Source organism: Aphelocoma coerulescens, assembly GCF_041296385.1.
Source record: "Aphelocoma coerulescens isolate FSJ_1873_10779 chromosome Z unlocalized genomic scaffold, UR_Acoe_1.0 ChrZ, whole genome shotgun sequence".
NCBI classification, from domain to species: Eukaryota; Metazoa; Chordata; class Aves; order Passeriformes; family Corvidae; genus Aphelocoma; species Aphelocoma coerulescens.
This window is the reverse complement of record NW_027184085.1, coordinates 71,648,862-71,670,845: the sequence shown is the minus strand read 5'-3', so window position 1 is coordinate 71,670,845 and position 21,984 is coordinate 71,648,862. Positions and strand designations below refer to the sequence as shown.

Here is a 21,984-nt window from a genome sequence, read left to right as displayed (position 1 = left end):
ACTGTTGCTCATCCTGGCTTTTCCTAGGTGCTAAGAAATAGTTTCCTAGCACTTCTTGATCTTTTCTACTTTCTAAGACATGAGTGCAGTGTGTCTCATCCCATTCTTCAGAGAGGCAGATGGAAAGAGCCTGAAGAAGATTTGTGTCTATTTGTGGATGCAGAAACTGCTGCAGTACAACTGTGCTTGTGTTTTGTCCTGTGCTGCCTAATTCTCCCCTCACAGAAGGGATGCAGTGTCATACAGATCCTGCACAGCCCTCTGCCCTTTGCTTTTCTCATAACCTCCTTCCTCCATTTTCTCATAACCTCCTCCTCTTTGGCAGCTCCTGCCTCTGAGTTCCTAAAGCTAAGAGAATGTTTCCTTCAAATTCCTGGGTTTCAGGCTTGTCAATGTGGTTGGAGTTCTTTTCAGATGTGTTCTTCCTGAGAAAATCAGAAAATGTGTTGAGAAATGTTGGTAGTTTGGACAGAAAATGGCAAGCAAGGAGTTTTCCTCAAGTTTTTCTCTGTGTGTGTATATCTGTATGTAAGATACATATGCATGTGAGTAAGTAGATATACACGTATGTGTATACGGATATTAAAGAGTGTCAGGGTTGCTTCTGGGCTTTTCAGAAGCTTCTGGCATTCAGGAAAGGTTTGGGATGGAGCATTTTGGAAGCTGGAGGTCCTGTGGGGTGATGTGTCCTATATAACATAACATCCACGTGGTGATTTCTGTTTGGTTTTCATGGACAGCAGTGATTTGTATCAGCTACTCAGAGAAGGTGACTGTGCTGCTTTCTTGCAACAGCAGTCTCCATCTCTGGCATCTGAAGGCTGCTCAGAGCAAATGTGGGGAAGTACTTGACTCTGACAGGAGAAAAAGCTGTGCTTCTAAAAATGTGCGTGCTTGGTGCCAAAAGAACAACTGCTTGGAAATGTCCTTCGGGCTTTGCAAGAGAAGCTGCTGGAGCTCCGTGCCAGGATTCACCAAAAAAGGAGGGGTGGTTGTTCTCCAGTCTCACAGACACACTGAGCCCCCCGAGCTAAGAGTGGCTGGATAATAAAGGTAACACAGTGATGACAAGTAAAGGAAATGCAATTTCTGCCAAGCATATTGGTAAGGGAAGGTGACATGATGTGCTTGGGTTTCTGAAAGGACTAATGCATTCAGGTTGCCTTGCCCTGCTGGGCAGTGCTGGCATTTTTTCCCTGCAGTGACAGACTGGTCATCCCAGCAGAATAAACTATGAGAAATGCAGAGAAACGATCAATTTGAATAAATTGTATAGGAAAAATTAAATAAATTATTTGTGCTTAACGGATCTGTGCTTAGCATCAGAAGTAAAAGTTTCATCCTAAATTTTAGGAGCAGACACCTTCCCACATTCTGCATCATTGATGTCCTTGTGTTGTGATACAGGGCTGTACAGTGAAATTTTGGTCCATGCACCCCTGCATTTGAATGCCCTAAAGCAGAATGGGCATGTCAGGATAGTAGCTGAAAGATAAAATTCTGCAGTTACTTGCTTTCTTTAGGAGGACTTCCTGAGCTTTAAGAAAACTCAGTTTGGACGTGTCTGTTTTGCAGTGAGTCTTTATTCACGTTATGCCTGTTTATTGTGAATTGTAGAGCAGCAGTGAAGTGATTCCTGCTTTATTCAGCAAACTGCAGTTAGCTCTCATGCTTAAAGCAAGCTCATTCTCAATAAAAGATTTTATTATGTTTTAGATATCTTGAGTCAGTTTCCGTAAATTAGTTTTATTTGTGTTGTTTTCTTTTAGCTTCTAGCATTTTTATAAATGTTTTTCTTAAGAGACTTACCCATCCAAATGGAGAGATCTCTTTTAACTATTTTTCCTATGCACTTGGTAAACAATGAATTTTAAGTGGATGCATTGGATTGTCAGATAAGTAGAGGAAATAAACGCAGCAGTGCTGGTCCTTTTTCGCTTTGCCAGCAGAGTGACTGATAGATTAGTCCCTCTAGTTACAGAATCATAGAACAGCGTAGGTTAGGATGTGCATGTTACATTATTACGTGGTTTCTCTGTGTGTGTAACTGTGTGTTTCAGGATCCCATCCTTTATGCATCTGTCTATGGTTGCACTGGTTTCAGATCCTTGGCTGGGGATGATGGTCATCTCCTTGAGCAACTTTAGTACTCATCTTGTGAGGAGGGAGAGCTCTGCATCAAATCCCAGTGTGCAGGAGGAGCAGGGATTCTGATGAGGGGCACTGCGGGTTCTTCTGTACCCTCAGCTGGCAGCTGGAACCCCCAAAGCTCCCTGGTCACTCAGTGTCCAGTTCAGGAGGTGCAGAAGGACTGGGCAGGGGAGGTGAGGGACCCTTGAAAGGTTGAGTTGATCTCTGAGGAGCCTTGTCGTGCCAGGGACTGAGAGCATGGCTTGTTTTCAGGGAGCTGGGAGGGTATCAGGGAAGCACGAGATGAGTTGAACTGCAGCTCATTTGGAGGCTCTGACAAGAGTGATGTTTACAAAAGTTGATGGCAAATTGACTTGTGATTTAAATAGGCATTGGTGGCTGGAGAGATAAAATAAACATTGACATATCAGCCTGCCTGTAATCAGGAAGATGGCCTTTGGGTGATCATCTTGCTGCACAAAGGACACACATGAAAACCTGAAAACTTTGTTTTTATACATCGTGATAATAGTTTAGTTTTTTCCACACATTGAATCTGTAGCTTCCCAATTTTTTACTTTATCTAGAATATCAGGTGAATACTCTCAGATAGTCAGAATGTCATATATATATTTGATGTTGCTGTATCTAGAATACAAATATTAAAATATTTGAAAACGTTTGTAGATCACTGAGTTAATAATTTTAAATTAATGAATAATTTTAAATGCTTCCCATTCATAGAGCTGACAAAGAAAAATACTGTAAGAAGTTCCTCAACCTATATTGATTGTAACTATCATATTCCAGAGTTTATGCTCAGGAGTTGGATAAATTTGGTTATAAAAGGGAATAAAATCACAAATACATTAAGGAAAACAACACCAATTGATGTTTAAACTTAAGAAAACAAGCAGGTGTGGCATGAACCATCCAGTGAAATACACCCCAAAGCCTTCCTTTTTGACTTTCATTCTAAAAATTAGCTCTGCAAACCTTGTTAAGCCTTGTTTTTTTGTAGCCATTGCTATGAAAACATAAAGAGGTAGAAATGAAAAATAAAATCTTCGTTTAAAAATATTTCTCTAAGTCCTTACACACACATGGTCAGCAGAAAGGCCCTTCTGTCTTTTACGGCTGACTCAAAGGTTTGTGCTCTGCTGACCTCCAGGTATCATACATCACATCACGAGCAGTGTAGTGCTGAAGGGATGTTTTGCACAAGGCTGCAGTGAAGCACGTGCTGATTCAGCAAAAGGGCTGAAATGTGGTAGAGCAGATGATTGGTGAGGGTTGGAGCGAGTGCAAAAGGCAAGGAAGAAAACAGCTGCTTGGTGTTGGTATTTTCCTTTGCTTTAAGAATGGTTGCTCATTCTGAGAAGGGCTGGGGAGAGGGGACTCCCAGAGAGTATAAAGACTGGAAAATTAATTGGATCAGTCAGGTAAAACAAAGGCAGGGAGAAGATCACTGAGCATGTCCTGGTTAGTTTGACACAGGTTGTGGAAATTAACTCTCATTTTTAAGAGCTGGGCCCCAGAGATATGTTGTTCCATTCAGGTGGGAGTATGTTGAATGTAAGGCAGAAAATCTGTCTTGGTTTTTTCCTGTGAAGCTGAAAAGCCCTGCAAAAAGGGTATTGATTAACCTCCATGCTGTAATAGCTACACAGCCCCTCTCACTGGTGTAATTCCAGGCTTCTCAAAGCACTTGGTTAATTCCACATCCTGTGGGGGTTTGAGAGTGAAAACACTGAGGCTGAGTAGGTTTTGTGTTTGTGTCTTTTTCCTGGAGCTTTCTCCTTGCCCCTGGTTCACACTGTGGCTGTGTAACTGTGCTCCAGGGTGGCAGAGGCACCCTGTGTTCTTTTGTTGTGCTTTTTTAACCAGCATATCTGTTTAATGCTTATTAACAGCTGTGCAAATTGAAATGGTAAAGCAGCATCCAATTTTAATTTCAGCAACCCGTTAGGAAAAGCAGCCAGTGTAGAAATGCTGCATCTTGTACAGTTTGCTATGTTTGCTGCTGCTGTTAAACTGGGAGGAACTGCTGATACGCTGGCAGGAGTGAGTTATCAGTAATAACATCCTTGGCTGGCTTGACTGCACAAAACCTAAAAGAAATCCAGCCCTTCAGTTCTACAGCATGGAACAAAGTCTTCCAAGACAAAGGATAATTAAATATGGTAACAGCATAGGAGAATAGCTTGAGTGTTTGATCATCAGAAGCCTTTAAGAAGAGATAAGGCAAATACTTGTTAGGATTGGTGAAGACATGCTTGCATCTACCTTGCAGGTGTGCTAGACCACGTCTTGCAGTCTCTTTTGGGTGGGCTTGCTGCTGTTTGGGTTTGCTTTATTTGCACTTTTACAGAGGTTGGAAGAAACACTTAAGAAACCACACCTCACTTGGAAATGTTCTCAACCCACTTTAATAGCTCATCTCTTCATTCTTTACCTGTTCAACTCTTAACAAAGCAAAGACAAAGGAAAGTGCACCTTTGTAACCTCTTTCAGTGTTCTTCATGGAGGGAGCGTAAAAAACTGAATGTCAAATATTTTTTCTTTGCAGGCTACAGGATGACAGAATTAGGATAGAAAGGATGGAAAACCTCAATTTTGAGTACAGTCATGCTTTCCAGAGGGTTACTGACTTCTATGCAAAAGAAGTGCCTGGTACTACAGGTATGTAATTCAGATTTTTATGCAAAAGAAGTGCCTGACATTACAGGTCTTTTATTCCAAATATCTTTGAATCATGCATCCTATTAGCCTTTACATCCGTGCAGGCTTTTGGCCACCTCTGCTTAATTTTTGCACAGTGGGATTTTATTTTGAGCTTGGAGGAAAATGAACATTATTTAAATAGAAATGAATACAGGCCAACCATTACTTTTTTTCGTAACTTGAAGGTGTGTGTTTAGACAGATTTAAATTTGAAGATATATAGCAGCTGAGGGGGATTACTCAGCATCTGAAATGTTTCTTCAAGTTCACAGAATCCCAGGATATCTAGGGCTGAAATAGTTCTCTGGAGATCATCCAGCCCAAGCCCCCAACCCCAGCCAGGGTCCCCTGGAACCTTTGTCTGGGGGGTTTGGGATGTCTCCAGAGAGGGACACTCCAGGCCCTCCCTGGGCAGCTGTTTCAGGGCTCTGCCCCTCCTTGGACAGAAGTTCTTCCTCCTGCTGGGGTGCAACTTGGTGTGGTTTATTTTATGGCCGTTGCTTCTCATCCTGTCACAGGACATCATTGAAGAGAGTCTGGCACCATCCTTTGACAACCCTTTGAGGTATTTATATGGATTGACGAGATCCCCTCTAAGTCTTCTCTTCTTTAGACTAAACAGGCTCAGCTCCCAGTCTCTCCTCATAAGAGATGCTCCAGCCTCTTATCATCTTTATGTCCTCTGCTGGATCCTCTACAGCAACTCATTGTCTTTCTGGAAGTATGGAGCCCAGAACTGAACACAGCATTCCAGATGTAGCCTCACCTGGCCAGGCCAGAGGGGCAGGATCCCCTCCCTGACCTGTTGGCTGTACTCTTCCTGATGCACTCCAGGATCCCACTGGCCCTCTTGGCCCCTAGGGACACTCTGTCAGCTCACAGTGAACTTGTCATTCACCAGTACCCCCATGTCCTTCTCCACAGAGCTGGTCTCTTGTAGGTCATTCCCAATCTGTTCTGGTACTTGGGGTTATTCCTCCCCTGGTGCAGGACCTGTACTTGCCCTCGTTGAACCTCACTGGGTTTCTCTCTGCCCAGCTCTCTCAAGCACAGTGTCCCCTTGGTGAATCCCTGCTGGCCACTCCTGGTGATCTTTCCTTCTGCATGCTTGGTGATGACCTCTAGAGCCACCTCTCCCTTCACCTTTCCAGGGATGGAGGTGCCTGGCTGGGCGTTTCCTGGGTCCTCCCTCTTGTCCCTTTGAAGATAGGAGTAACATTCTTGTTACTAAGTTCTAAAGTTCTTGTATGTGTTCTCTGAGAACAGGAGAATATCCCCAAAAAAACCTGAACTGCGTGGGTTTTTAAAAATGCCAGTTTATGTTGTGGTATTGTGGAGTGAGTTCTGTTGTTGTTGCAGCTGGAAGAGGCACTGTAGTAGAGCACTGTGCACAGAAATGGAGATGTCAGAATTCCATTCTTAGTTTGTATATTTAGAAGTTTGTTATGCCAACAGTTAGTCATTTTTTATGAAGAAAAACCCATGGAGTCAAATGTTTTCTGTTTCATAATGTGTTTACACTGTGGCAATGTTCTGCATTATTTGGAACCATAAGTGTTATTTTGGAGTCGTGCTCTGTGTTGATTTACAGATCTCATAAAGCACTGTACATACATCACAGATTTCTATCAGAATAAATTGAAAAGCAGATAATGCTTTTTCTACAATATGTTAGTAGCAGACAATGAGTTAACCAGAAAGTAAGAATTTAACAAGAATAATTTTTTTTTTAGGTCCTCAAAAACTATCTGTAATTCTAAGCTTGGATAAGCCTGTTATTTGCTCTCTGGCAGCAGTGATTGCATATCTCAAAGAATTTAATTTGGAAAAGATGCTTTACAATCCAAGGTAAGTTGCCTTATATAAACTTCCCATTAAAAGCACCACTTCTTGCAAGTTTTAGCAGACAGTGTCCCTGATTGTAATGAAACACCTGCTAGTGATAAACATAGTCTTTGTAAAAATTACACCTTACATGTGATTTCCTAATCAGAACTGAAAGAATCAAGTGTTTTTTTTGAGTGGTGTTTCATGAAAATCTTTATGAAGTATGTTTGTGTAGACATTACTGTTAGTGATGTGAATGAGCATGTACTGCTGCCAAGTGTTACTGAGAACAAACAAGGTGCAAAAACTGGTAGATAGCAGGGAGAAAACTTCAGAGCATGTTTGTATCAGCTGTCACATCTCAACCTCAGTTTTACTGTGTAACCAAAATGTAGGGCTTTTTTGGGCAGCTTTAAAAAAAAAATAAATTGCTGTTGCCACTTAGCTTTGCAGATGTCGTTGCAGTTTGCCAGCAGCGTGTAAATAATGTTTCCTTTCTAAAGCTCTGGAGGCAGGTATAAACCAGCATGTTGTAATGCTCAGGCAGTACTCAGCAGATCTGCTCGAGATGTTGAATCTAGTTATCAGTTTTAAAGAAAACAGGCGTTTAATGAATCCTGGCTTTCTGGAAAATCCCTTGGCTGGACTCAGTGGTAGGTAGGAGTGGGGAGAAGGATCACGACCAAAACTGTTGCTAGACCACCACCATTTGTGCAAAGTTACTGCAAAACCACACAGACGTGGATATAATCTTGTCACCTCTTAAGTAATCCCAACACTTGTGTTTATTAGATATGCTCAGATGAGTACTCAAGATTTGTGACAGGATTATGCAGGTGGAATCAAATGAAAATGGAAAGGTGTCGCTGCTAAAGCTTCTCTTATCCTGTTCTGCACGAGTATAAAACATGCTGTCCTACCTGGCTTAGCTTTGAAGGTATCATTGAGGCCTATTAAATAAAACAGCTTGATCTGTGGTGGATCCTCTGTGAAATATTCTCCCAGTTTTCTCAGTATTCCTCTGTCCCATAAGTAGGCAGGATTTAATAATCCTGGCTGCAGACTGGAAACTTAGAAATATGTCATGTCATTTGTAGACCATTCACATGTGGTATGAGATTCTGAGAGTTTGAAGCCTAATTTTGAAGGGCTCCCTACATTGCCAGTTTAGATTACCAGCTGCATTTAAAAAATCCACTGCTGGTGCCAGCTTTAAACACTTTTTAAACACTTTTTCAGGTGTCCACTAAAACATTTGGGAATTATACATGTGTTCTGTATTTTGGGATGGATTTTTTCCCTTAGGTTGCTCTTCTTTCCAAGCGGTATTTAAATGTTAACAAAAAGTTTGATGTGCGTACAGACCTAATGAGGAGAGAATTCCTGTGGTATCTCCCCTGCTGATCCCTCAAGGGGTGTGCTGATCTGTGTGTTCCAGCCCTGCGGTGTGCCTGATTATCCTCTTTGCCTTTTTTTGTTATTTTTTTTTTTCTTAATATGCTGGCATAGGTGCAGAAATCTTGTAGAGTTTCTGAGGAAGAAAATGAGTTCCAAGAAAATGCCATTTTGTGGTCAGCTCGTGGGTCACTGCTGTCACAATGCCCTGTGTGCAATCACACGGGAGGTGAATGTTCTTTCAGCTGGAGAAAATGTGAAATCCATCTTTTATGTAGACGTAATTCAGTAGCAGAGGACAAATGTAATTATGTGGAGGCTTATGTAGCAGCAGTCAGTCACATTTGTAACAGCTGCATCCTAAAATCAAGTACATTATAGACTGGGAAGGAAAACTAAATCTTAGCATCGACATTTGCCTGCTGAAGGTTGCTCTAATGGATTTCTGGGTAATGTGTGAGTATCTGAGTGAAAAGGCAAAGAAATATTTAATATTTTGGTGACGTTCTGTGAAGAAATAAAATAACTTTTTTTGAGATAACTTGTGGTCGGGAGCTTGGATCCTGCTGTGTTTATTTCTAAAGCCTTTATGCTCTGTCTACCCAGTATTGAGTTCCACTTGCTGTTTGTAGTGTGTCATGGGGATCAACAAAGTGATCCAAATATTGAGGCAAACTCAACTTCAGTATTTTTCCTAATGCCAGTGAAATGCTATCTAAATACTGAAAACTGAAAGACTTTTAAGCAAATTATGTCAGGCTCATGAATCTCCTGAATTAGGAAATAGAAGAGAAAGAACTTCCACTGCAGTATCAAGTAACTTAAAATTCCTAGAAGAATTCAGGTCAGTGACCATGTACAGAGGAGTCAGAGAGCATGAGGATGGAGCTGTGAGGTAGTTTTCAGTCTGTTAATGTGTCACAGGGCTGGATGAAGAAGACCTGTTTGATAGGAAGAATGACAGAAAAATTCATTGCACCTCTGTACTTTCTTTGGACAAACACTCTTCTCCCAACTGGAAAAAAATTCCATTTCAGTTTAGTAGGAAGAGTAATGAAATATCATATAAATCAAGGAATCCTCATTGGTGGGGGGAAGCAGGTTTTGCTCTAATATGTAGATGAAGCTTTTAAATCTACTTTTAAGATCCTAAAAACATCAAAATATTGGACAGAAATAAAGATTTCTACCACTGCAGGACTCCAAGGTATGGCTAGGCTGCTTTAGAGTTCCAGCAGCAAGTAAAAACTGATTTAATAATGAATGGCACAAGTTTTTGTGAATCAATGTGTTCTAATACCTTTACATACGGAGAGACCTTTATTAAAGGCTTTTGTCAAGAAGTTGGTACACATCTAGGAGAGGTTTTCAAGCAGATTCGAGTACCTAGTTTTGTTTGAAAAATCATTATTTGCATAGCAGTTGCTGAGGAAGTGTGTCTTGGTGTATTTCAGTTTTACCTCTGTGTTTTCCAGCATGTTGGATATGGAAGAGAGTTTGTAGATAGGTGAACTTAAAGAAATGCAGGAAGTAATACACAAAACAAAAAGGGATTCAGGTCAGAAGTTCTAGCCCTGTGGAAATACTCACTAATGACTTTAAACCCGGTTAATTAGATACAAAACAAAGTCTGGGCATGACATCCTTTGCTACACAGATTGTGGTAAATGTCTTTGTTATGAAACCTAAAGAAAACATAAAGAAAACTAATGCTTCTGAAAAATGGAAGGACTTGTTTTTACTTTTTAAAGCTTTTAGGGATTCCTGCATTTCTTGTCTGTGTAAGTTCATTCTGTGGTTTATTCAGCCCTAGGGATCTCAAAGACTGCATCTCTAGAGGTCTGTAAAAGGTAATTGAGCAAAGAAATTCTGTTGCTTTCAGGGTGCCTTGCAGCTTCACTCAGAAGTGTTAGAGATTTGGAAAAGGAAAGTAGTTGAAAATTCCCTATCTAAATAACGTGCATTCACTTAGGCTGAAATACTGAGTATGAAATGATATTTATTATCGCCTGTGGAGAAAATAATGAATACAGCATTAAAACCACCATTCACTGCAAGCTTCTTGAGTGGCAAAATACCAGAATCACAGACTGGTTTGGAGCAGAAGGGACTTTAAAGCCCATCCAGCACCACCCCTGCCCTGGCAGGGACACCTCCCACTGTCCCAGGCTGCTCCCAGCCCCAATGTCCAGCCTGGCCTTGGGCACTGCCAGGGATCCAGGGGCAGCCCCAGCTGCTCTGGGCACCCTGTGCCAGGGCCTGCCCACCCTGCCAGGGAACAATTCCTTCATAAAACGAAATCTCTCCTGTCTTAGTTTAAAGCTGTTCCCTCTTGTCGTAACCGCCTGTGTAGAAAGTTGCTCTCACTCTTTTTTATAAACCCCCTTAAGTACTGAAAAAACGACAAAGATGATCCAGTTTCTCCAGTAACACATAATGATTGAAGTCTGAGGATGTACTTTGCTGTCCTGAGGCGGAGCAGTAACCTTTTCATACTCATCATCGTGTGGTCCTACTCCGAAAAAGTAATTTTATGAGTAGGAACCTCATTCTCATGAGTAGTCCCTATAAGATTCCTAAAGCTTCCTAGAAGCTTGAGTTTGTTTACTCTTTCCCTTTCTCTGAGCCCAGAGCTGACGTGACCCTGCCTTGCCACACTCCTCTGTTAGGGACTTGCCAGCTGTTTCCATTACTTGGGTTTTGTGCTGTTTGAGTACTTGAGACTGTTGCACGTCAGTTCTTTGAAACTGGGGTCACAGTGTCACCTACAGGAGGAGTTGTGGCCTTGTGATCCTGTCAGAATGATTTCTGAAAGGTCACTTTCAGCAGTGCAGGAGAGGGCTGATAGCACCACATTAGCATTTCACACAAGGATCATGCTGAGGCCTTTGCTTCAAAACCAGCCCTGACTTAATAGCTAGGTACAACCTTCTTCTGCCATTTGGTCTCTAAATACCTTATAAAGAGCATGGGTTTTTTTCACATTTTTATCAAATTCTGATTACAGGCTGCAGGAAGATGAGTGGGTGGAAGCAAAACATGTTCTGTGGCATGTGGAATTGTTGGTTGGGCATATCCTGCAGTTGATCTTGACTGTTACTCATATACTCTAAACTCTCAATTACCAAGATTAATAGCAGGGTGAATAACTCCGATAAAGAAAACACCTGGGTAATGTAAGACACACATAATTTATGCTATGAAAACAACTTCAGCTTATCTGATCTGAAAGAACTGTAAATATACTGTGAGAGAACAGTAAATACACTGTCAAAGAAGAGTAAATACACTGTGAAAGAAGAGTAAATCCACTGTGTGGTGGAACAGAGTGACACTCCTGGGCAGCCCTGCTGTGAACAGGGTGTGTCCTGTGCTAGGTGCTCTAAAGCCAGGAGAGGTGGGGGAGCACCAGAGCCAGTAAAATCCACAATCCTGAAATTCTGATGTGACAGGACGACCCAGGAGCACCCTTTGGCTTTTGAGAGGAGGTGGAAGGAACACCCAGCTGGGTTTAAGAGACCAGAGGCTTGAGCAGTGGCAACAGGGAAACTGCAGTCAGTCCTGGGTGTAGAAAGGTGCTTTTGGAACACCAGATGGGACTTGTTGTTTTATGCAGGGAGTGGGAGCCAAGCAGAAGTCATTCCTAATTAATTTTTGCCAGCATCAGCAGTTGTGACTGAAGATAATAAAGGAAGTATTGTTTTGTTGCTTACAATATTGTGTAATTTGGAAAGTGTTGCTGGTTTTGCTTCCAGTGTTTTCTTTTGCTGGTCAACTTTGTTGGTTTCTGAAATAGCATACAAAGCAGAATAATTATGACTATGGGTACGGTTCTGAGTCAGCTGTACTTCCAAGCTGTCATTAAACTTCTTGAGGGCCCTCAGTAGAATCTGCTTTTTTTACAATTCTGTGGAAAATACTTCTAATTTGACCCATTATTTAGGAAAAAAATTGGTAGCAGGCCCAAGCACCTGCATACAACATAAATATATAAGATTAGTCTTTGAATATTTCATGTTTCTGAAAGTTTTGGTGCTGTTCTTGTTTTTAGTGTAGCAGCAATGCAGCTGTGTGTGCCTAACAGAAAAGGTTGAGAATTCAAGTACTTTTCCAGAGGGTTTAAAATTCAATGCACTGAAAAAAAATTTGTGGAAAGTCAAGAAAACAGTTTTAAATATTGCCCAGCAAATGGTTCTGCTTAGTCTAAGCCAGCAAAGAGTGTCCTAGATTCTGTGCAAAGGGCAGTCAGCAGGATGATTAACCCAGACAATCATGACTTGATTTGTCAGAAGCATTTAGTGAGGGTATTGCACTTCGTGGTCCTGACTACTACGTGTGTGTCTGAGGCTGAAATGATTTTTATATCTAATGTGATTGCACACCTAATACCATTATTTTATTAAATAAAGCAACACAACCTTTGGGTTGGTCTCATCCAGTTCTGTGAAGGAGTATCAAAAGTCAAGTAATTTTGGTCATGGTTATACATATTAAAACGAAATCAAATAGTTTCAATCTCCCCTATTTCTGTTTTCCTACATAGTTGCACTTGCAGCCTGTTTAAATTTTCAGTAGTGATAAAAAATATGAATATGTATTTTAATATGATGTTTTGAGGATGAGTTGTGTTAAAAGTCTGTTCCACTCTTAAAGTATTAATTGTTAGTCCTATCCTTGCTAAATTGAAAACTGAATAAAGTAACCATTTAGTGGAAAAGGGTTAGGTAACAGGAGGGCTGGATTTTGTTCTGAGCTTTGTCAGAATCATTGTAGGAAATGGGGGAGTGAGTCTGAAATTTTATTTTCCCAAGCAGAAAGTTAAAAGAAGTTATTAGTGTTCAGTTCCTTTATTTATTTGAACAGATTTTAATTTCCTACTTGACTTTAAAAAATTTGTTTGCATAACTGTTGAATTCTCTAATGTGAGAAACCTGACAGTGTTTCAGTGTTCTGCCTGTGCCCAAACTTAAGATATAACATCTGAAATTCCTCTCCCCAGCAATTTCAAACGGTTGTCTAGTGAAACTGAATACATGACAATTAATGGGACAACAATGAAAAATCTTGAAATTTTACAGAATCAGGTAAGGACAAATGTAATGCTTTTTTATTAAATGCTGAGATTTTCACAGCTGTTGGACATATTTTTCCCAGTGAAGCTCATCAAATTTGCAAATCTGGCCCATAAGTCTTAAATTATTTTAAATGGGATCAGAGTGAAGGAAGATAACATTTTGAGAAGCATAAAAGTAGTTAATCTGGTCTGGCTTTTACTGTGAGTTAGGAACATTGCTGCACTTTGACTAACAAAGAACTTTCCTAAAATTTAATTTCTTCAGCAACTGCAGTTGAGTGATGTCTGCAGTAGGGTTTGTTTTAGTGCTCCTGCTCAGAGCTTTATGCACAGACTTACTTTAACTGGTTAATTCATTCTGGTCAATTTCTAAAAACCATTGTTTAGCTAAAGGAAAAACATACTTAAATATCTTATGCCTCCTGGACGTACCTGATTTAAGGCATTGTTGATGAATGAGGTTGATAATGAATGTACAGTTGCCATATCGTAAAGCCTAAACACAATGTTTTGAATAACGTGAAGATCCTTCACTGCAAAACCGACTGCTCAGTTAAAAATAATTAAGCTATTTTCATTATTTTAGACTGACATGAAAACTAAAGGAAGCCTACTCTGGGTCTTGGATCATACTAAAACTTCCTTTGGACGTCGAAGACTGAAGAAGTGGGTAACCCAGCCCCTTCTGAAATCCAGGTGAGATGGTTCCTTATCCTGGGCTAAATCTGTGTTTTATAGTTGTGATAATGAGTATGCCCAATGAATTTTGTTTGTCCAGAAGACCTGAGATCCACAGCAGAGTTTGCACAGGAAGTGACACAGTAGAAGTTATGGGTGTTATATTTAGGTTTGAAGGAGTTAAACCACTCTTTCTTGGCACAGATAATTAGTAGTGGGTTTGGACCAAGTTAGAAATTGCTTTGCAGAAGTCAGATTGGGCACCATTCTAATTCTGTATCCTTTTTTAAACAGTTAATGAGGATCATCTGGGACTGCAGGTTCTTTTATTCCTAAACTTGCCCATTAGTGTTGGATGTCTTCCTTGCTTCACAAGCATTTACATTCCTAATGTGTTTAATTTTTTCTAAAGCAGCCGTGGATGTTTTTGTTATCCCTGCATACATGTATTGCACCAGGAGAGAGTTCCTTTTCATTAATCCTGAAATGTGATGATGATTTGGCCACTCCTGTATTTTGACCTGTGCTTGATTATCAGTGCTTTAGAAGTGATGTATTTTGTAGCAGTGCTATGCTGGTTTTCACTTGTCTCGGTTTTGAAATGGACTCCATCTTTTCTGATTTCTCTTTGCTGACCCGATTTGAGTGTTGTGCTTGAATGTGAGGTAAATAGCAGTATTGAGTCCATGGGCTGCATTTGCCTACGTGTTGAGTTTTTGGATCCATTCATTTGGGTGTGTGTTTCCTGAGGATTGTTAATGTGGAGTTCATTGAAGTTGTCACTTTTTTCCCTTCAGTTGTAGCATACAGCAAGTCTTTTGACTTGGTTATCCACAGTATCGTTCCCTTCTGTTTTACTTCTGAAAAAATATATTAAGCAGTTTAAATGTTTATTGCTTTTTGACAGGTTTAAATGGTGAGGTATACCAGTGTTTTAGCATCTTGCTGTTGCTGGTAATTTACAAATGTTTCTTCAGAAGCATCTATTTTTCCTTGACCAAATCTAATATGTTAAAGCATTGTACTTCTGAGGCATCACTACTTAATTTTCTTATTAGCCTTTCTGTAGTAAGTTACTTTCAGTGGGCGTCTTGTTTTTTGATTCTTCTGATGATAGCTTTCATGTATCTGACCCACTGGCAAAGGCTTTTGATGTGACCATCCTAAACAGCATGGAGGTCAATCAGAGCATTGCATTCACCTGAAAAGCATTTAGGTAGAATTCCGCCGCCACTTTGCAGGAATACATGGAAATAAATCAGTTTATTTCTCTTCCTGCCGTGGCAACCTGCTGGGTTTGTGTGTGCAGTTGTCAGCGGAGGGAGCCAGAGCACTGAGGATGGCCCCGGGCAGGACGCAGCTCGGGCTTCTCCCAGACCTCTCCGGCCGCGCTGCTCCCGAGTGACCACGCCTGTAGGTCAGCAGCTCAAGCACCGCTCCACAGGGAGATGGAGCAGACTGCAAACTGCTTCCCTGGGGACTTCAGGCCCTCTTTGTTAACCAATATGTTTAGTTTAAATTCTCCCTTCTCTAAGTGCAGAACTGTCTTTACCGGCTCGTAGTTCTGTTTCCTTCTCTTACTCCTCTGCTCCTTCCCACTTCTAGAGAGTGATGCTTGGCATTTTCAGGCTTCTGTGGCTGGAGATGATGGTGCTCCTCAGTACTACTTGAAGCTGAAAAAGCTATTTTGCTCTGTGTACTTCTCCCTTTTGTACTCTCAAGTTGTAATTTCGGATAGTTAGTGCATCAGGCATCTGGCAATATTGTTCCCAGTAATGCACACAAATGCACTCAGAGAACATTCCGTAATTGTAATTTACCTGTGCCTCCTGGAGTGACATTCTCAGAGGAAGTAAGGCTTCTGTACTGCATCTTTCCCAGTGAGTGAGTAGGTGTATCAAGAAGTGAGAGGGTGTAATTACTGCTTTATGCCTTGGAGTTGAAAATCACTTGGGATGATGACTAAATTTCCTGTGAAGGAACCATACATTAGATTGAATAAAGATGGAATGTGTACAGATTCATTTGGGCAAACTTGAAGATATTCTTTAAATCATCAGTGATGCAATACATGTAGAGACAAGATTTGTACATTTGGGAAAAAAAGAAATGGCAAAAAAAAGCTTAACCAATAGGGGTGTAATGTCCTCACTTACTCACCTGGCTACACGAAGGTAATGAGATAAGAGTGTATCAGTCACCAACAACTGAGGTTTTTAGGAGTAATGAGGACAGTTGTTTTCCTGCAGAAGTTACATATTTTACGTGGATTATAGAAGTGCTATCTTACCTCTGAAATTCAAGTTCCATCGAGTGCCTTTCTCACCTGATGTCTGTAAGCAGAGTGGAAGAAAATGAAATAGATGTCCTGGAACATTTCTGAGTGAGTGAAACCTGCCGTCCTGTCGGGCAATGGGGTTCCAGCAGGAGAACAGCAGAGCAGCCACAGGGCTCAGGACAGCTCTCAGGGTCCAGTGTTGTAGCACAGTGTGATCTTTGTGTCTTTGTCTGTGTGCAACAGTTACAAATATTTTCTTTCCTAATGCGAAATAGATCTCAGAACCCTTGAGGCTGATGTGAAAGTCATTGCTTTTTCAATAGCTGCATGAGGAGGAGAAGGACAAGGTTCACACAGGCCTGTGTGAACTCTGTGGCCTGCAAGTACAGACAGCACTGCATCAGGAAGGTGATTCCCCCACTCTCCTGCTCTGTTGCTGGAGAGGTGGAATGTCTTTTAACCATCAGTGGGTGGACAGGATATGTGATTTCTGGTGCCATAGCCAGGGGGAGGGAGAGACCTTGCTGTGGAACTGGGAGAGAACCTGACTGCTGCTTGCCTCTGTTGCAAAAGTGCCTTCTTTGGGTTAAAAGAGTTTCTAATGCAAAATGTTAAAAGCTGAGGGATGTGTGTGAGATAAACTGGGAGTGGTAAAATACTGGGGGTGTGTGATTGTGCACATATTAGTTTGAAGAGTAATCTCTCCCCTTGGGGTGTTCTGTACAGGTTTTTGAGGGTTTTGATGTTTGAAGTAGTTTAAACAGACTGAGTGACCCACGAGTGCCTGGACTGTTTTACTTTAATATTCTTCTGTCTCTCTTAGAATTTTAGTGTTACATATGATGTGCCTGCATTTATCTGTAGCAAATTTATATTCGCCTGATCTTTTTCTAGTTAAAGCTGATGTTTAAATCTCAAGAAAGGAGAAAAATTGTATCTGTTTAGACAGTTGCCAAAAACATGTCAACCTTTGCTTTGTGCTTTAGAGGAACCAAAATTTTAATTACCTCTCAAAAACTGGATTTCCATTTTTGCCCTGGGATTCCAGCATACCTTGTCCCCTCCTTTTGTTCCAGTTCTAGATGAGATGATGCTTTTATAATATTGAAGCCTGGTAGGATAGTATTGATAATTACTATTAGTCTGAATATGCTTTGTCCTCAGGAGCTCAGAATGACTGTAAGTATAGCAAATTCAGAACTGCACAATTCAGGACTACAGACAGTTCCTTATCTACTCCTGAAGAAGAGGAAGAGTGTAAATTGGCATTACTAATGCAACATGCATTACTTGGAGGATATATACTGTAGAACTGGGAAGAAGAGGGTCCCTTTATAGTGAGATTGGCAATGACATGTCTTTTGTAATATAAAATAATGTTTTGTTCTAAATTTTCTCACTTTGAATGTATTGAGTGCCGTTTTAGTTACACTTCTATACACAAAGTATAATCCTAAAGGAAATTCTTTCAAGTTTGACTTTGTCCTTGTTCTCATAATTAAAATATCAGGGCAATAAAACAAACTATCTAAATGTCCTTGAAGAAACCCATCTTAATTTGGACTTAAATTGGTTGTCAGTTGATACCATCATCATCCAGTGCAGGATTAGAATTTTTTTTTTCCCGCAGCAGTAATTTATGAATAAAATCCTCTGATCCTACAGCAGGGCTAAATTTTCCTCCTAAGAATAACAACTTTATAGAATCAGTGTCAGTATAAAATGCACAAATGCAGGTTACAGCATATGCCTGAGATCTCAAAATTGTTGTAGGAAAGAAAAAGATTGCAGCATCATCACATGTATTGATTCATTTTTGCTAGCTGTGTTTTGGTCCCTTTGAATGCTGTGTCTAATTCCTTATAAATGGAGCAATCAGGCATTCATTCATGTTGGCTAAAGTAGCTAATTGTTCCCTTTTTAGGCACAAATGGCTGAAATACATTGTGTATGAACATAAACAAAGTGTTTGATTACCATTTGCATATTTTGGACGTTCTTTTAACAGATGTGAAGATAAAGTTTAGGGTACTTGTATACTGCTGTTAAGTATTTGAGATCCATTGAGGGAGATTGTCCTCTCCTGGCTGCATGTTCACGTTGGACCTCTCTGGAGAGCCATGAGACATCAGTTTTGAGAGTAAATTACTTGAAAAACAAGTGAACAGATCCAGAAGGATGCTTAATTTTTTTAGGTTTCACTTAAATTTCACTGCACTAATTATGATAGAATTACCCTTGTTTGTACTTTTTTGTTGGTGCTAATGGATAAAATTCCAACAGTCACACCAAAATTTTACAGATCAGGGTTCATCCCATAAATTAGCCAGTTTCTAGCTCAGCCAGCCCATAAGTAAAAAGCCAGAGGTAAGGGTGGCATCCCAGCCTTTAGGGGAAGGGAGCACCCAAGACTGGCCGGGGCTCATGGCTGAGAGGAAGGGCAGAAGTTGGAGGGCCCACAGAAGGCCCCGGGGTTTTGTTAGCAGATGACACACCTGGCAGGGAAATTGATCTGTGAGTCCTGAGCAGGATAAGCACCAGCAGTGGGGTTTGACCAGAGGGACAGAGTGACAGGGGAGAGAGGGGGGAGGTGGATTAGAGAGGGGAGAGAGGAGGAAAGGGAGAGAGGCGTCATCGTTCCTGGCCCCCACGCCGATGCTGCTGGCGGGGTGTCTGGCCCTGGGTGTGCACACCTGGGGCCCCACTCCTGCAAGGACCTGTTCACAGACAAGATCTCCTGCCCTGGAGATAAGCTCCTGGGTTTCTGTGCAGAGAGGTTATGAGAGGCAGTCTGTTCCAGACCTGTCTGGAAAAGGGTCGGAGGCTCCGGAGTGTGGGTGGTCCTGACCCTCCTGCTTCCTGACCTCATTCCTGTTGATCTCCAGCAGGCACAGCACGGATGTTTGTCCCGGAAAAGTGCATCCCTGCCTCCACAGGGTCCCTGCTCCAGCCACAACAGTCCTTGGCTGCCATTGCCAGCAGCCTTGGCTGCCTCTGCAGCTGTTGCCCGTCGGCGTTGGGGTCTTCATCGCCCTGACCTCCCAGGCTTCTGCAGTAAGCCAGGGCTTTATCTTCTGTTCTTTGAAAGGACGTCCTGTGTTTATGGACTGCATAGTGATATTCTGCCAGGGCTGTGGGTTTTGATGGCATTAATTGCCTGTCATGAGGGAGTGGTCTAAAGCAGGGGACACTCTGTACCATTTAACATGGTCTGTAACTTAATCAGCTCGTCCAAAGTCTTCATTCGTGAACGGAGGTCTGAGGGGAGGTCAGAAAAACCCCATAATATATAAGTGAATAATATAAATTATACATTTCATTCTTTACAGTGCTGCAGTTGGGAGGCTGCTAGGCTTTGATTTAGATACCATAGTCCATGGCAGGCAATGTGTGTTGTTTCATACCCTTCATTATGTTTTTTAAGGGGTTGAATTCCTGTAACTGACAGTTCTGCATATCTCTGTTCTCTTAGAATGGATTTAATAATTAATAAAATTAATTTTAATTGTATACACTGTACTTATGTCCTTAGCATGATGAATGAATTCATACTGTATGCATTTAGCATAAGTTAAGAGATTTCTGATAAATTCATATTTATTTACCTTGGATTTAAAGAATGCCTTACATGAATGAAAATGTCCTGTGGCTATTATATCGCAGTTACATTATCAATTTCACTCTGCTTTAAATGTAATGATACATTATCACATCTCAGAATGTTAGGTTTGCTTTGCTGCAGGAGAGACCAGCAGACCTCTGTTACCACTCCAGCAACCCTGTTCAGACTGCTCAGATGTTAATTCAGTGCAGTGCTTTCGTGTCTGCAGCCTTCTGCTTTGTCAAAATAATTTTCAGTTCAGGATTCAAACATGTTCTTCGTATTTTCTAATTTTCTGTATTGTTCACTGTTTGGCAGCAGAATAATGCAGGGGAGTATCTCATTATTTCACTTCAAGTAGTTCTTCTAAATGACTCCAGTAACAATTCTGCAGTTAGATTTTGTTATGTTTAAATACACTGCAAAGTGATTTTAGTATTGTATTAATGATGCTATTCTTAGAGGGGGGTATGGCAGAAGTAAGAGTATTGCTTTTAGTCAACTGAATTATGTTACATTATTCCACAGAAGATTGCTTGGAAAATTGGATAAAGCTCAGATTGCTGACACGGTTTATACAGATGAGAAAGAACAGGCTAATATTGCACCTAAATGCAGCATGAAGTAGCATCCAGTTTAGCTGGCTGTTGAGCTTCTTTGCATAATGTTAGATTCAGGTTTTCTGGTGGTGGAATTCTTTTCCAGACCACACAGAGTTTGGCAACCCCAAACTGTATATCATATATGCTGGGTAACTGTACAGTGCACAACAAATTTCTTTAGAGATGGCTTAGCAACTGATCAGTGTAATATATATATATTTATATATTGACACTCAATAAAATGTATGTTCATTTCAATCTATATATTTAAAGTGTAAAAGCATACTTTAAAATTCATCATCTGTTTTTATGATATCTTGTCCCAGTCCTTCCTTCCTCATGGGCAGCAAAGGACACAATCCTTTGCTGTACTTTCTGACTTTTGAAATAGGAATCCCAATGGGTTTTCTCTACAGGTGGAAAAAAATGGGTAATTTGGTACTGAATGCCATTTTCCTGACCCTTTCTTCTTTGTGGGATTAAAGCAGAAAAACTCTGTGGATGCTTAGTTTTAGATTACTGGAGCTCCAGTAACACAGCCATATGTGAGGATGATTAAATTCTCAGCAGATTAGGCTTTGGAGGGAGGGGTTTCTCGAGTATCTGTGTCTATTTAACATATTGCTGCCAGTTGCTAGTTGGCTATATAGTAATAGTGCCATTTAAATTAAGTTAAAGTGTTCTGGAACAAGAGTTTTGCTGCTTACAGTGCTTTTTATAATACAAAATAAAGGTTTTTGTCTTCTTTAAGGTACATATGCTTATAATTTAACAGTTCAGTACTCCCTCATGTGGAGGAGAAGTGTTCCAGGGTTTCAAGTACAGCAAGCTTAAGTAATTCTCCATGAAAATGGGCTTGTGGGTGGCGACACTGACCCTTCAGAACATCAGTGTAACTGCTGGCTTTGGGGCTGTGTGCTCAGGGTGTTTCTGGCTCTGCCATGGCTGTCACCGCTGCTCAGGTTCCTCCCTGTTACCCTGCTGTCACTGGGAGCACCTCTCTGATGGGCAGAGCTGAGATCTCTGCTCCTGGGGTGCAGCTCCTGGGGGTCCTTCCCTGCCCTGCCAGGCTGCTCCAGCACGTGGGGCGGCTCTGACGGGTCGGGGCCAGGGCTCGGGTTGTTCTGTGCTCGAGCAGCACCACTGCCAGTGGCTGCTCTGTGCTGCTGCTGCTGCTGCTTCCAGGTCACCTGGCTGCCCATAGGAATGGGGGAAGTGTGTGTGTTGGCATTGCTGGAGCAGTGGATCAGGTGTTCTTGTGACCTGCAACAGGACTGCTAAGCAGAGCCTGCCGAGTCTCACCTTTCTGTTGTCCTCAGGGTTGGGAAAAAAACCATTCTTGGATAGTGGAGTGTTGTGAGTGCTCTGGTGCTATCAGAGAGTCTGTGCAGTTCAGGGATAGCAGTGAGTTCCCAGGGTGCCCAGGCAGCAGAGGCTGTCCCCTGTTCACGTGGCAGCAGTGGGAGGGTGCATCTTCCCGTGCTCCAGGGCACAGGTGGGCAGGGCATCCTGGTGTTGTACAGCAAGGCTGCTCTGGGGGTCAGGGTATGTCATTTGTGGCAGGTGAGGGAATGGTTTTACTGCTTTGGCATAAAGAAGTATGACACTGAAACAATTCTGGCACATGACAGCTGTTAGGTTTGTGTTTATCTGAGAGCACACCCAGGCATGATAT

At 41.4% G+C, this 21,984-nt stretch overlaps 1 protein-coding gene across 1 annotated transcript in view; it reads left to right on the top strand.

The window, feature by feature from the left end:
* MSH3 (mutS homolog 3) overlaps positions 1 to 21,984 on the top strand; it is an 89,949-nt gene that overhangs the window by 27,953 nt on the left and 40,012 nt on the right. Inside the window, exons 9-12 of the mRNA XM_069001975.1 lie at positions 4,700 to 4,812; positions 6,588 to 6,702; positions 13,076 to 13,160; positions 13,737 to 13,846. Of these exons, the coding sequence (XP_068858076.1) occupies positions 4,700 to 4,812; positions 6,588 to 6,702; positions 13,076 to 13,160; positions 13,737 to 13,846 (423 nt within the window). The remainder of the gene's footprint in view (positions 1 to 4,699; positions 4,813 to 6,587; positions 6,703 to 13,075; positions 13,161 to 13,736; positions 13,847 to 21,984) is intronic.